This window comes from Pongo abelii, chromosome 7, assembly GCF_028885655.2.
Source record: "Pongo abelii isolate AG06213 chromosome 7, NHGRI_mPonAbe1-v2.0_pri, whole genome shotgun sequence".
Lineage (NCBI taxonomy): Eukaryota > Metazoa > Chordata > Mammalia > Primates > Hominidae > Pongo > Pongo abelii.
The window spans coordinates 157,270,098-157,283,201 of NC_071992.2; the positions used below are offsets into that span (position 1 = coordinate 157,270,098).

The 13,104-nt window shown below is 38.1% G+C and overlaps 1 protein-coding gene across 33 annotated transcripts in view; it reads right to left on the reverse strand.

The window, feature by feature from the left end:
- Positions 1-13,104, reverse strand: part of PTK2 (protein tyrosine kinase 2) — a 341,630-nt gene that overhangs the window by 193,623 nt on the left and 134,903 nt on the right. For 30 of the 33 annotated variants that reach the window (XM_054518897.2, XM_063726842.1, XM_054518900.2 and 27 more), the window contains one exon: positions 9,186-9,273. The exons of 2 other annotated variants lie outside the window; for them this stretch is intronic. In XM_054518897.2, the coding sequence (XP_054374872.1) occupies positions 9,186-9,273 (88 nt within the window). Of the gene's footprint in view, positions 1-9,185; positions 9,274-13,104 lie in introns of those variants that run through there. One more of the 33 variants, XM_054518909.2, reaches the window with a different exon arrangement.

The window sequence follows — 13,104 nt, forward strand, 5'->3', positions numbered from 1 at the left end:
AGTGGTTCTTCAGTCTCAGCTTCCCAAAGGGCTGAGATTACAGGCATGAGCTACTGCATCTGGCCCCATTAAAAATATTGATTCATTTACATAGAAATTAAAAGAGAACACTAAGGAGTGTGTTCACTATGTGCCAGACATTTCTAAGAGCTTTAATATGCTGTTTCACTGAAGCCTCACAACAATCCCCTCTGCCCATTTTCTAGACTTAAAAAAAAAAAAAAGCGGGGGCAGTGGGGCCACGTGTGGTGGCTCACGCCTGTAATCCCAGCACTTTGGGAGGCCGAGGGCGGGTGGATCACGAGGTCAGGAGATTGAGACCATCCTGGCCAACATGGTGAAACCCCATCTCTACTAAAAATACAAAAAATTAGCCAGGTATGGTGGAGGGCGACTGTAGTCCCAGCTACTCAGGAGGCTGAGGCAGGAGAATCGCTTGAACCCGGGAGGTGGAGGTTGCAGTGGGCCAAGATTGCGCCACCGCACTCCAGCCTGGGCAACAGAGCAAGACTCTGTCTCAAAAAAAAACAAAAAAAGAAAACCTAAGATCAGTTAAGAAAATGAACAGACAAGCCACAGACTCAGAGAAAATACTAGCAAAACATAACATGACAAAGGACTAGTATGCAAGGTACATGAAAAGTCCTGCATTTTAAAATCATAGAGACAGAAAGTAGAATGGTGGTTGCCAGGGGCTGCAAGGAGGACAAACGAGGAAATATTGTCTATAGACTTTCAGTTTTATAAAATGAAAAGAGTTACAGAGAAGGATGGTGGGGATGGTTGTACAACATTATGAATGTATGTAGCACTGCTGAACTGCACACTTAAAAATGGTTAAGATGGTAAATTTTATGATGGTAAGTGTGTGTTCTACCACAGTTTAAAAAAAATTGGGAAGAAAAAGTGTACAATTTTACAATACAAATTGTACAAAAAAGTTTAAGCAGATTTTCAAAAAAGGAGACCTACTAACATTCAATATGCACATGGAAGAATAAACAACATGAACAATGATTATTAGTTGGTACCCAGAGAAGTGAATATAAAAACCACCGCATGATTCAACCACATAACCACCCAGTCAAAAGGCTAAAACAAAACAATGACAACATCAAATGTTGGATAGAATGTAGAGCAACCAGAACTCTCATACATTACTGGAGGAAATATAAAATCATACAACCGTAAAGGATCAAAGGGTAGGTACAAATTTCATTTAACATGAAAGTCCCAGCCCATGTTCACAAAAATGCTTGCCAAAGAATGTTCCTAGTCATCTCAATAATAGTGTTAAAAAAAAAAAAAGTCCAGATGTTCATCAACAGAAGAATGGATAAATACACTACAATGCATTTATATAACAGAATACTACTCAACAAGAAAACTACTGAAATCTCAAAAACATGAGAAAAGAAACTTCACATAAAAGAATACGCACTACATAATCTGTTTATAAGAAATTCTAAAACGGGCAAAACTAAACTACGGTGGGAAAAACACAGGAGCAATGGTTGCTTGGGGCAATGACTGGGGGCAAGGATTGACTGGGAACGGTCAGTGGGAAACTTCCTGGGGTGATGGTCATATTCTACATTCCATAGGGATTCAGATTATTCTGCTGAATGTATCTGTGAAAACTCAATAAATGTATACTTAATATTTAAGTATTTAACTGTGTATAAATCAAAACAAAAACCATAATTGAGTACTGAATTATAGGTTAACGATACTTATGTTCAAGTGTGCTGACACCTGAAACTTACTTTGAAATGTACAAAAATTTAAGATGCATTAATGGCTAAAGGGATGGAGAGATAAAAACAGTTATGTGATAAAGGAAGCATAATAAACGTTAATGGTAGAATCTAAGTGGTGGGTATGCTGGTGTTCATTATAAAATTCTTTTAACACTGCAATACATCTGAAGTTTCATAATACAATGTCGTAGAAAAAATAAAACTTTGAGGTACACAGAAATAATTTCCCCACAGTTAAAGTTAAGCCATTGATCAGAGTGATCACACTCAGCCACGAAGCTTGTTGACGCCAGTAAGTCTCCACATAATGACCTTTACCTTCTTATATACTATTAGCAGAACAGTGAGAATGACATTTTTTGCAACCTGGATCTGAACTCTGTCATCCCTTTGCACTTAACTTTCTCTGGCTTCTCAGTGTCTTCACAATCAAGGTCAGATAACTGAAAAGGGCATCTCAAGCCATCCCTGACTGTCTCATCTCTCACCCTGCCCTCCAGCCACACTGGCTTTTTATCAGCTCCTTGAATCTCCAAGCTCCCTTCTACAAGGGGCTTTTGTATCAAATCCAAGTGTGGAAAGGCAATTAAGCATCATAACAATTCAGTGACTTAGGATTCCGACAGTATTGCTAAAGGGACCTGTTATATAAACCAGGACCAGATTCTGGATGCATTATAACAATTATTCTTACATTACTGGGGTCACAAGAAGGTAAAGGAAAATGGGGCAGAGGGACGAAATAAGAACAAATACAAGCTAAGATCCTAGTAGAAGCCATGGGCTGTAAAATACGGGAACAGAGGACACGTATGCTCTCAGCTGGCTGAGGACTGACCACCTCTCCTTACTTCCCCAAAGTGAGAGAGCTTATCTTGAGATTCATGTAGTAAGGCGGTATCTTCAAAATCTACTCAAAGGGTCTCCATTTGGTAGTAACTTGTTTCTGAGCAAACAAATACAACCTTGAGAGGAAAGAATCCCCAAACTAGGCCCTCAAGATTTCCACATGTGAAGTTCAACAAAACAAGAGTTCAGAACTCACACACAAGGAAAAAAGTCCCTGTGAAAGCCACCAACAACAGATGTGAAGAGCCCAAGGACTTCAGATGCTATAATTCACATTCACAATAGAGACATTCATTACATATGAAATGGTAAAAGAAATATTAATAAAAGGCAGACAGACTATCAAGCAATAAGGGCCATACGAAGTGGCCTGGCAATTTAAAAAATTTTTTTAAATCATAAGCAAAAAAATCAACAAATGCACCAAACATAAAACTGGTCACGGTTGAGGAGAGCTGGTAATCTGACAGACTAGACTCATCTGAATTATGTATCCTTTAGAAAGACAAGAAATTAAAAACATGAAAAACAAACTAACACATATGGAGAGACTGAGGAGTTCTAACATAGATCTAACACAAAATCCCAGAAGAAATAACAAAAAACTAAGAAAAGGTCATATCAGAATAGACAATAACTAAGACATTTCCAGAATTGATGAAAGCAACATGACCCCCTAGAGGTACAGGTAGCATGACACAGATCAAGCGAGGGAAGGAAAAAAAAAAAAAGAAAGAAAGAAAAAAAGAAAATCCATGACTCGTTTGTAATGAAGCTGCAAAAACCAAAGAGAAAAAAGGATCTTCAAGCCATCCAGAGAGAAAAGACAGGTCACTACACAGAAAGAAAAAATGAGAGCTGAGTTCTCAACAGCAAATAAACAATTAAAGACAGTAGGAAATAACCATCAAAATGCTAACAGAAAATGCCTACCCTGATTTGTGTACCCAGCAATACTATTTTTCAAGCAGGAAAAAAAAAAGAACATTAGAAAAATGGATCTAAACAACACAACTAAAAATCTTGAAATAATGGCTATTTATTGAGCCTGTGCCAAACAATTACAGAAGACACATTCCACTCAAGCAAAACTGGAACCTTAACAATATCTAAATATGTGCACGATAATGAAACAAGTCCATACAGAACTTAAACAATTAGTATCAAATGAGCCACAGTCTCTAACTACAATGCAAAATTATTTTCAAAATGAGCCAAAAGAGATAAATTATTAAATCCACGGATGATCACTTTTCCATTTATACCAACAAGGTATACTGAATGTCCTGACCAACCTCCTAGCTGAAAGCAACTAAAACCGCTGAACAAATTATTTTTTTTAAATCTTCTTGAATGCTTACGTGAGTTAGGAAACAAAACAAAACAAAAAATACTCAAGCTAATGACAGGAATAGAGAAGTCTATGGGAGAACTTAAGGTCACCTTTTACCTTAAGGGTAGAACTGAAGAATAAAAACATGTTGTAAAGCATGACAACTGGCAAACAAAAGCAAGCATGGGAATGATAAATACAAAATTCAGGATAATGGTACCCTGAGTGGAGTGAAAGGGCAGTGTGTACAGTGAGGTGGGCCACAGGAACATGGGACAGGGAAGTATCAGGATGTCCTTTTCATCTGAGCAGCAGGGTCATGGGTATTCATTTTATCATCAATTATCACACCTTATAAAAGAATAAACATATATCAGATATTATAGAATCTACAGAATTAAAAAGTATCAATGTCATCAAATTCTGAGCCCCATAAAAATCACTGATTTAGCCTAGAATTCAGCGGAAGTATGTCATATATATATGTATCCATCTTAAATGTTTGCATCAAATATTAAAGACTTTAAAGGTTAGAGAATGCGTAATCAAATTCTGAGGCCATTATAAAGTGATTAATTTATCTCACACTTCAGTGAAGGTTCTCACACACAATACTTACATGATGTTTCAGCTGCATTCTCAGATAAATATACGCTGGCTATAGAAAGCTGATGAGGACAATTACTGATTTATCTGCGCCGCCCCCCCGACATGTGTGTTTAAATAGCAGAAACCTCTGGATTCCAAACTGATTTTGCAACTTTGGAATTAAACCCTTTCCCAAGTTGGGTGCTGCCTGTGTAGGACAACATATGGATCACTTATAATAGTTCTGGAATTGCAAAGCATGTGGCAGGGCAGATTCTGCATTGAGACTTTACCAGGAGAAGTCAAATATATAATTACTTACCAAACCAGCAATAAAAACTCATACTATATTCAAAACTTTCTTGCCAGATCAGGCTAAAATTTAAAAATATGCATTTTTTTCCACACAAACGAAAATTATACAGGTTTTATACATAGCCTGTTTTAAACAACATCATTTAATGCTGTTAATACCTTCCATATCCATGAACAGTTGTACCCTTCGTTAATGAGGGATACATAAATTTGAAACTCAGTACAACTAACCTGTTGAAAGACATCTGCAACGCCTCTAATTTCTTTCTTGTTACTGTAATATGCTTATAAGCATCCTTGTACATGTATGCATACATGTGTAAATCTTATTATTTCTTTTGAATAAATTCATAAAAGTAGAATTATTAGGTCCAATCATAGGAAACTGCCAAGGTTTCAACTGTTTTTTACTTACGGTAAAGATGGCAGTCAATAGGGTCACCCAACAAACTGGAGGACATGAACATATTCAAGGCTTTTGGTATACTGGCCAATTCATTCATTTTGACAAATCATAGTATTTTGTTGTTGTTGAGACAGGGCCTTGCTCTGTTGCCCAGGCTGGAGTGCAGTGGCATGATCTTGGCTCACTGCAACCTCTGCCTCCTGGATTCAAGCTATTCTCCTGCCCCAGCTCCTGAGTAGCTGGGATGCAGGTGTGTACCACCACGCTCTGCTAATCTTTGTATTTTTAGTAGAGACGGAGTTTTGCCATGTTGGCCAAGGCTGGTCTCCAACTCCTGACCTCAGGTGATCCACCTGCCTCGGCCTCCCAAAGTGCTGGGATTACAGGCATGAGCCACCGTACCCAGATAATCATAGTATTTTCTTTCTTCCTCCCTTCCCTTTTTATGACTTTGGTACCACCTTTAACTTCCTCCAACTACCATTACTTGAGCCTGAAATACTAGCACGGAAAAACGACATTGCCAATCACCAATGGGAAAGGAATGTGACCATGACTATCCTTTCTTTTAAAATGTATGTACTAGATAAACTATTATAAAAGGATACACAAAATGAAAGTGATTATTAGAATAGAGATAATTTAAGTAATGTTTCAGAATTATTTTTTGAACTTTCTAAAAGTGTGCCATGCCAAGCATGGTGGCTCATGCCTGTACTCCCAGCACTTTGGGAGGCCAGGGCGGAAGGACTGCTTCAGGACAGGAATTTGAGACCAGCTTGGGTGGGTAACATAGCAAGACCCCCATCTCTACAAAAGACTTTTTAAAAATTAGCGAGGCATCACAGCACGCACCTGTAGTCCCAACTACTCAGGAGGCTGAGGCAGGGGGATTGCTTGAGCCCAGAAGTTCGAGGCTGCAGTGAGGTAAAATCATGCCACTACACTCCAGACTGGGCAACAGAGCAAGACCCTGTCTCTATAAAAATAAAATAAAATTTTAAAAAATACTAAAATGTACCATATAATTTAACAGATTTTTGAAAATTAAAAAGACGAAAAGAGAAACTATAGAAATGAATGACAGCAAAGAGTGGGGTGGAGGAGCTGAAAGGCTCTGTAGAGTGCACATAGGAAGGAAAAAGGCAAGCTATGTACCATCCCATGATGTGCAGCTCACATTTGTATGGTGATATGCAAATGGAAAATGCTGAATCCTGTAAGTCTGTTACTGTCTACAGACTGAAATTCAAAATATCACTGGGCAATTATATGGCAGACAATTTTATCTCATATAATGAACATAACAGTCCTATACAATAGTTATTGCATATCTATATTTTAGTATATGAAACAATTAAGTACAGAGAGACTCAGAGGCACCTAAAATCACAGAGCTATTATACACAGAACAAGCACACGACTGTATTCACTGCATATTCCTTTAAGCGAAATTTCATTAACACTTAACTATACTTAGTGAATGCCTTGATCAGAATTTTTTTTACACCACTCTGACTGGATGGCAGTATCAGGGATAGACTGAATTTTTAAAAGGTTCATTACACTTAGCTTTCTCTTGGGTTTTATAAAGACCGCTGAACTGAATTCTATAGACTACCATAAAATATATCCTATTAGTAAAAGAAAATCTGGGATACACTGGTATGTGCAGTACTCACTTTATCATATAGGAAAGTCTTCCAACAAAGAAAAAGTAGGACAACCTAGTAACAGTGTGAACTAGGAACAAAAAAGTTGCAGACTTTTAGGTTAGCCTAGAAATTATAAAAAGGAGTCACTTAGGCCTGTATTATGCATTCTGGAAATCAATGTTATTAAAGTACCCATGTATTTCCTCGGTGGGTAGAATTTTTTTTCAAAGAAATAACACCAATAGTGACACAGATCACATACCAAGAGAAAAATGCTAAATAAACATGAGTTATTGAAACTCTCTTGTTATCTCCTTCGCCAAAATATGAAGTTCAACAGATTCCTAAAGGATGAGATGTAATAATACATGAGAACCAGTCTGTAAGATGAAAATTATTTTTGCAATGAGTAGGCTTCCAATAAGCTCAGCTGGAATCTAAAAACGCCTTCTTAATCTTTCCATTTTACCAACTTAACTCCCTCTCATATTCAACTCTGTATTATCGTAAACCCTCAAAACTTGTCACCAATCCCTTACCTCAAGGTTCCCCAAACCCTGGGCCATGGATCAGTACCAGTTAGTAGTCTATTAGGAACCAGGCCACACAGCAGGAGGTGAGCTGTGGGCAAGCAAGCATTACTGCCTGAGCTCTGCCTCCTGTCAGATAAGCAGTGGCATTAGATTTTCATAGGAGCGCAAACCCTGTTGTGAGGTGCACATGTGAGGGATCTAGGCTGCGCATTCCTTATGAGAACCTAACGCCTGATGATCTGAGGTCAGTTTCATCCCGAAATCATTCCCCCACACCCCACCCTGCCACACCCTGTGGCCCTGGTCTGTAGAAAAACTGTCCTCCTCAAAACCGGTCGATGGTGCCAAAAAGGTGTTAGGTATAGCAGCAGGCCCCAACCTATCTCCTATGTGACTTCTTCACAGACAAGATGAAAACAGACACACCCCCGCCAACAGCTGGAAACTTCCTTAGCTTCCTACTCTCTCAGCTTGAATCTTTTAAGTGGTAACATCTATCATTATCTCACATAGAAAAATATAGAACAACTTACCTTCTTACCTCCTTCTTTTGAATCTAATCCACCATTGCTCTTTCATGGCAGTAAGTGCCTAGACTTACATAATAAGCCTTTTTCCTTCTTATTTTCATATTCTGTTTTAGTACAATCTCTGGGTCCTATCAAATCCATCCACTAAATTTGCTTATTATAATATACTTTCACTTTTATTTAATTTCCTGCCAGAATGATTGAAGAGCCTCTAAACATGCTTGCAACCTTTTAAAAATTCAGTCTATCCCTGATACTGCCATCTAATCAGAGTGGTCTCAAAAAAAAATTCTGGTTATGGCATTTGCTAACTAAAGTTTTTAAATGGCTCCCAATATCTGCAGGAGAAAACATAAACCCCTGTTTACATGATGTTTGTGGTCCCTCTCTCACCAAAATGTTATGAACTATTTTAGCTAAGACTGCACCACATTTTCTCTCTCCCCTCCGTGTTCTTGTCTAGAAAACACAACTCTTCCTTTTCTACAAAGTTGGAGACTCCTCAAATGATGCTTTTCAGTGGAGCCATCTCAATACCAAATCTATACTGGGTCAGCAGACTCTTCTATGCACAGTCACATCATTCGTGCTTACTAACAGCAAAGGATCAAACACAAATTAACTGTTTGCAGGAATCCTCCACTAGACAGAAGAATTTAAAGGTGTGGATTATGCGATTTATTTCTGCATTCCAGGTCCAGAATAGTTAGTTCATAAATATTTTTATTAAAGCAAAAAAAATTACCAAGTACATTAATGACAAAATTATATGTACAAATGTCTTTCTGATGTTTATTAGCATTTCTGGCATTTTGCCTTACATGTATTTATTGTCTATCTAATGCCTTACGGGGTAAAAAGCAAAGCAGACCAATTTTATATGGGTATAGTTGGCTCTGCAACAATCTCTGCCTATGACAAATTCATTGCTATTCAGGCATAATAATTGTATTTAAATTAAAGCTCAAGAAATGATTGTAGACTTACTGTCTCCATATAATGGAAGTTATCTTTTAAGATTTGCTCAAGTATACAAAAGCTCACAAAGAACAAAAAAATTAATAATTTCTTGTTGGTTAAAAGATTCTTATTGCCATTCAGCAACAAATTTCTACTCCTCCAAATGTGAGCTTTAATCAAATTTGAAAATAAAAATATGCAATAAGTAGGATTCAAAGAAACAAACAAAAAAGTATATTAAAGCAGCCTCTAATACCTGTTGATAGAAGAAATTCAAAGTTGGCTTATCTTCAGTAAACTGGTTTAGAAATCCTTTTGGCAAATAACGAATTCTCAATTCATATCTAAAAATAATTCCAAAACAGAACAATTAGAAATTAGTCATTTTCTCAATTTATAGTCTACAATTATAATATTGAGTATAGCATTCCTAATTACTCTGAAAGATGATTTCAAATATAAGCTATAATCAATTAATCTTTAAATGTAATTTTTAAACATTTTAGCACAAAAAAAGAGCACATATCATAAATGTGCTACAGCTCAGTGATTCAAGGAAACAGAGCATAGTAAGAGGCCCAGAAGTCCTTCCAACCCATGGGTCATTCTCCACCACTGCTCAGGGGAAGAACTGCCCTGACTTCTAACATCTTCCACGACTTCCCACGTCTAAATTTTTATCAATGGAATTGCACAGTATGTACTCTTATTTGTTCAGAAAGCTAAGCTTTAAGAATGGATAAAACAAACCAACATCACCAGAATGCTCTTTATCTTTCTCACTCTCTCTTTATGTGTATTTGTGGCTCTATCCATATGAACACTCTTATAAATGTCTTCTGGTAAACATATGTGCACATTTCAGTTGCATATATACCTAGGAGCACTGGATAACAAATACATCCATTAGCTTTAGCAGATATCATCAAACAGCATGCCAAAGAGGTTGTAACAAGTCAAACTCCCACCAACAGCATGGGGGTGTTCCAGTTCCTCTATATCTTTGCCTCCACTTGGCATTTTCTAACTTTTTTGTTTTACTCACTCTGATCGGCATACTGTAATAGTGCACGGTAATTTTAATTGGCATTTCTTTGGTAAGTAATGAAAGTGAGTACTTTCACATGCTTTTTGGTCATTTTGAATATCTTCTTTTGTGAAGTTCCTGTTGAGTTTTTTATTTTTTGTAGAGAGAGGGTCTCACTATGCTGCCCAGGCTGGTCTTGAACTCCTGGTCTCAAGGGATCCTTCCACCTTGGCCTCCCAAAGTGCTGGGATTATAGGCGTGAGCCTCCACCCCTGGCCATGTTCAAGTTTTTGTCCTTGTTTTCCAACTAAATGGTCTACCTTTTCTTCTTCCCCACCTATTGATTTGTAGATGTTCTTTATATATTCTAGATTTGAGGCCTTTACCTCCTATTGATTTGTAGATGTTCTTTATATATTCTAGATTTGAGGCCTTTTTAGACATAGTATACATATCCTGTTCCATTCTGTGGCTTAATGATATTTTTTTAACCACTCAACAAAATTTCAATGCAATCTTTTGAGGAAGCAACGTTTGGTACACATACGCAAGTTCTGCTAAGACTTATAAATGTCCACCTTATTAAAATACAAAATTGCCAAACAATTAGGTTTCATTTCACTTTTACTCTCAGAAACAGTTCAATAACTTACTGTAGATATTCTACATTGGGTTATTATGTAAGTATAATAGATTTCATTTATTTTCAACTTAGGATTTAACAGGCACGTAACTACTTTATGTGCACTATTTCTCTCTTTTTTTGAGACAGGGTCTGGCTTTGTTGCCCAGGCTGCAGTGCAGTGGCACAATCTCGGCTCACTGCAACCTCCACCTCCCCGGGCTCAAGTGATCCTCCCACCTCAGCCTCTCAAGTAGCTGGGGCTACAGACACCTGCCACCATACCTGGCTAATTTTTGTATTTTTAGTAGAGCTGGGGTTTTGCCATGTTGCCCAGGCTGGTCTCGAACTCCTGAGTTCAACAAATCTTCCTGCCTCGGCCTCCCAAAGTGCTGGGATTACAGGCGTGTGAGCCACTACATCTGGCCTGGGCACTATTTCTCTTAATTTAATAATCAGAGGAGAAAGGTATAATTATTCGCATTCTGCAGACTAAAAAAAATTGCTCAGCAAAAAGTTATCAGTTCCAGTCAACGATTCAAACAGGTCCAAGGAGGCTTTCGGTATTAATGGGACTCCCGTTTTACTTATTTTTTTTTTTGGTTGGGGGAAGCTCCCATATTAAAGATAAGGAAACAGGTTCAACACGAAACAATGGGCAGCCTGGCTCCACATCCACTCTCTTAACATCCAGCATTCTGATGCTGCTGATGATCATCAACTAACATTTTCTGACTATTTAGTGTATGACAGGAATTGTGATGAGCATTTTACACAGACGATTTCTTTTTAGAGAAGCATAAGGAACATGGGCTGTAGATAAAGATCACCTATGCCTGAATTTGGGCCATGCCACTTATTCACTGTCAGCTATCACTTCTCTGTGCCTCGATTTCCTTATAAAGATGTTACAAGAAATAAATGAGTCAGTAAACACAAAACACCCAGAACAGTCACTGGCATATCATAATAAATGGTTTCTAAGGTTTATTGTTAGTGATAACTCGATAACTGTTTATTCCAGCACAGATCATGTCTCAGGTACAGTTGGAGTGGTTGGAAATTCAACAGTGAATAACAGGCAAAGTGCTAGCTCTCAAAAAGTCTGCATTTTTGTGGCACAAGTCAGACAGCAAATACACAAATATATGTGAGATGGCAGTCAATGTCATAAAAACAAATCAAAGGGGAATAACAAATGATTAAGTATTATTTTTATAAAGGGTAGTCAATGATGGACACTCTGATATGATGATATCTGAGCAAAGATCTAAATAAAGGAGATGAGGAAGGGAGTTACACAGTTATATGCAGAGAAAAACTGTTCTAATCAGGTGGAACAGACTATGTAAAGGCCCTGCAGCTGGAGGATGCTTGGGAAGGGAAGTGTAGCTGGGGCAGGCTTCATGAGGGCAGTGAGTAGAAATGAAGCTTCACACAGACCCTTACAAGTCATGATAGTAGGGTTCTTTCTCAATGAGAAAGGAAGTCAATGGCATACTGTGCACAGAGAAGACATCACAGGATTTTCATTTTTCATGATTAGGGTATACACCATGCAGAACAGACAATGGGGACCAAAGGAAGAAGGAGGGAGACTAGGAGGAGACAGCAAGATTCTGGGTGAGAAATAATAGCCAGGTTAATATTCACCTTATGTTCACAGATTGGCAAGAGAATTTTAGAGAATTACATAATCTCCCCTAGATCCCACAGCTATTTAGAGGTAGGCATGGGATTCCCCTCCGGCAAGAACACGCATGAATATTTAAAGGCACAATGAAACGAAGAAAAGGCACCTATGTCTTAAAAACAGAAAGGAACTTAACTCAAGCCTGCTTATGTGAAGTTAGACAAGGCCTTTAGATCATGTTAAGAATTTTGGTGGGAGCTAAACGACGAGAACACATCCACATAAAGCAGGAATTAAGACACTGGGGACTAACAAGAGTGGCGGATGGGAGGAGGGAGAGGATCAGAAAAAATACCTGGTTGATGAAATAATCTGTAAACCAAAGCCCTGTGACACGTAGTTTACCTATATAACCAATCTGCCCATGTACCCTTGAACCTAAAATGAAAGTTAAAAAGAACTTTGTTCCCTGCTTCAACACACTACAGTCTAGCATATTTCACACAAAACCCTACTGAAACTTTCCTCAGTCCTTAAACTGCAATGCCTGACACCATGTTCTCGTGCCCCACTAGAGCTGACATCCCCACTCTGCTCTTACATGAAACTCGTCATTTTCTTTACATGTCTGTTTGCCATTTTAAGAGTCTAGTTGCATCCTGATACATATTTCCACTTCTCTGCTATACGCCTCTCCATGGATTCCCAACAGCAGCTAAATACTATGCCCCAAATAAAATTATTCTTTTGTTCCTACTCTTAGGCAATATATTCCTATTCATGCCATTGTCATCCAGCTTCCTCAGTCTTACCACCAAACATGAGCACTAAGACAGCCAAAAGTAACCAACTGAGGATAAGGAGGGACAGGGTATGTTTTTGAAAAGCTGAGT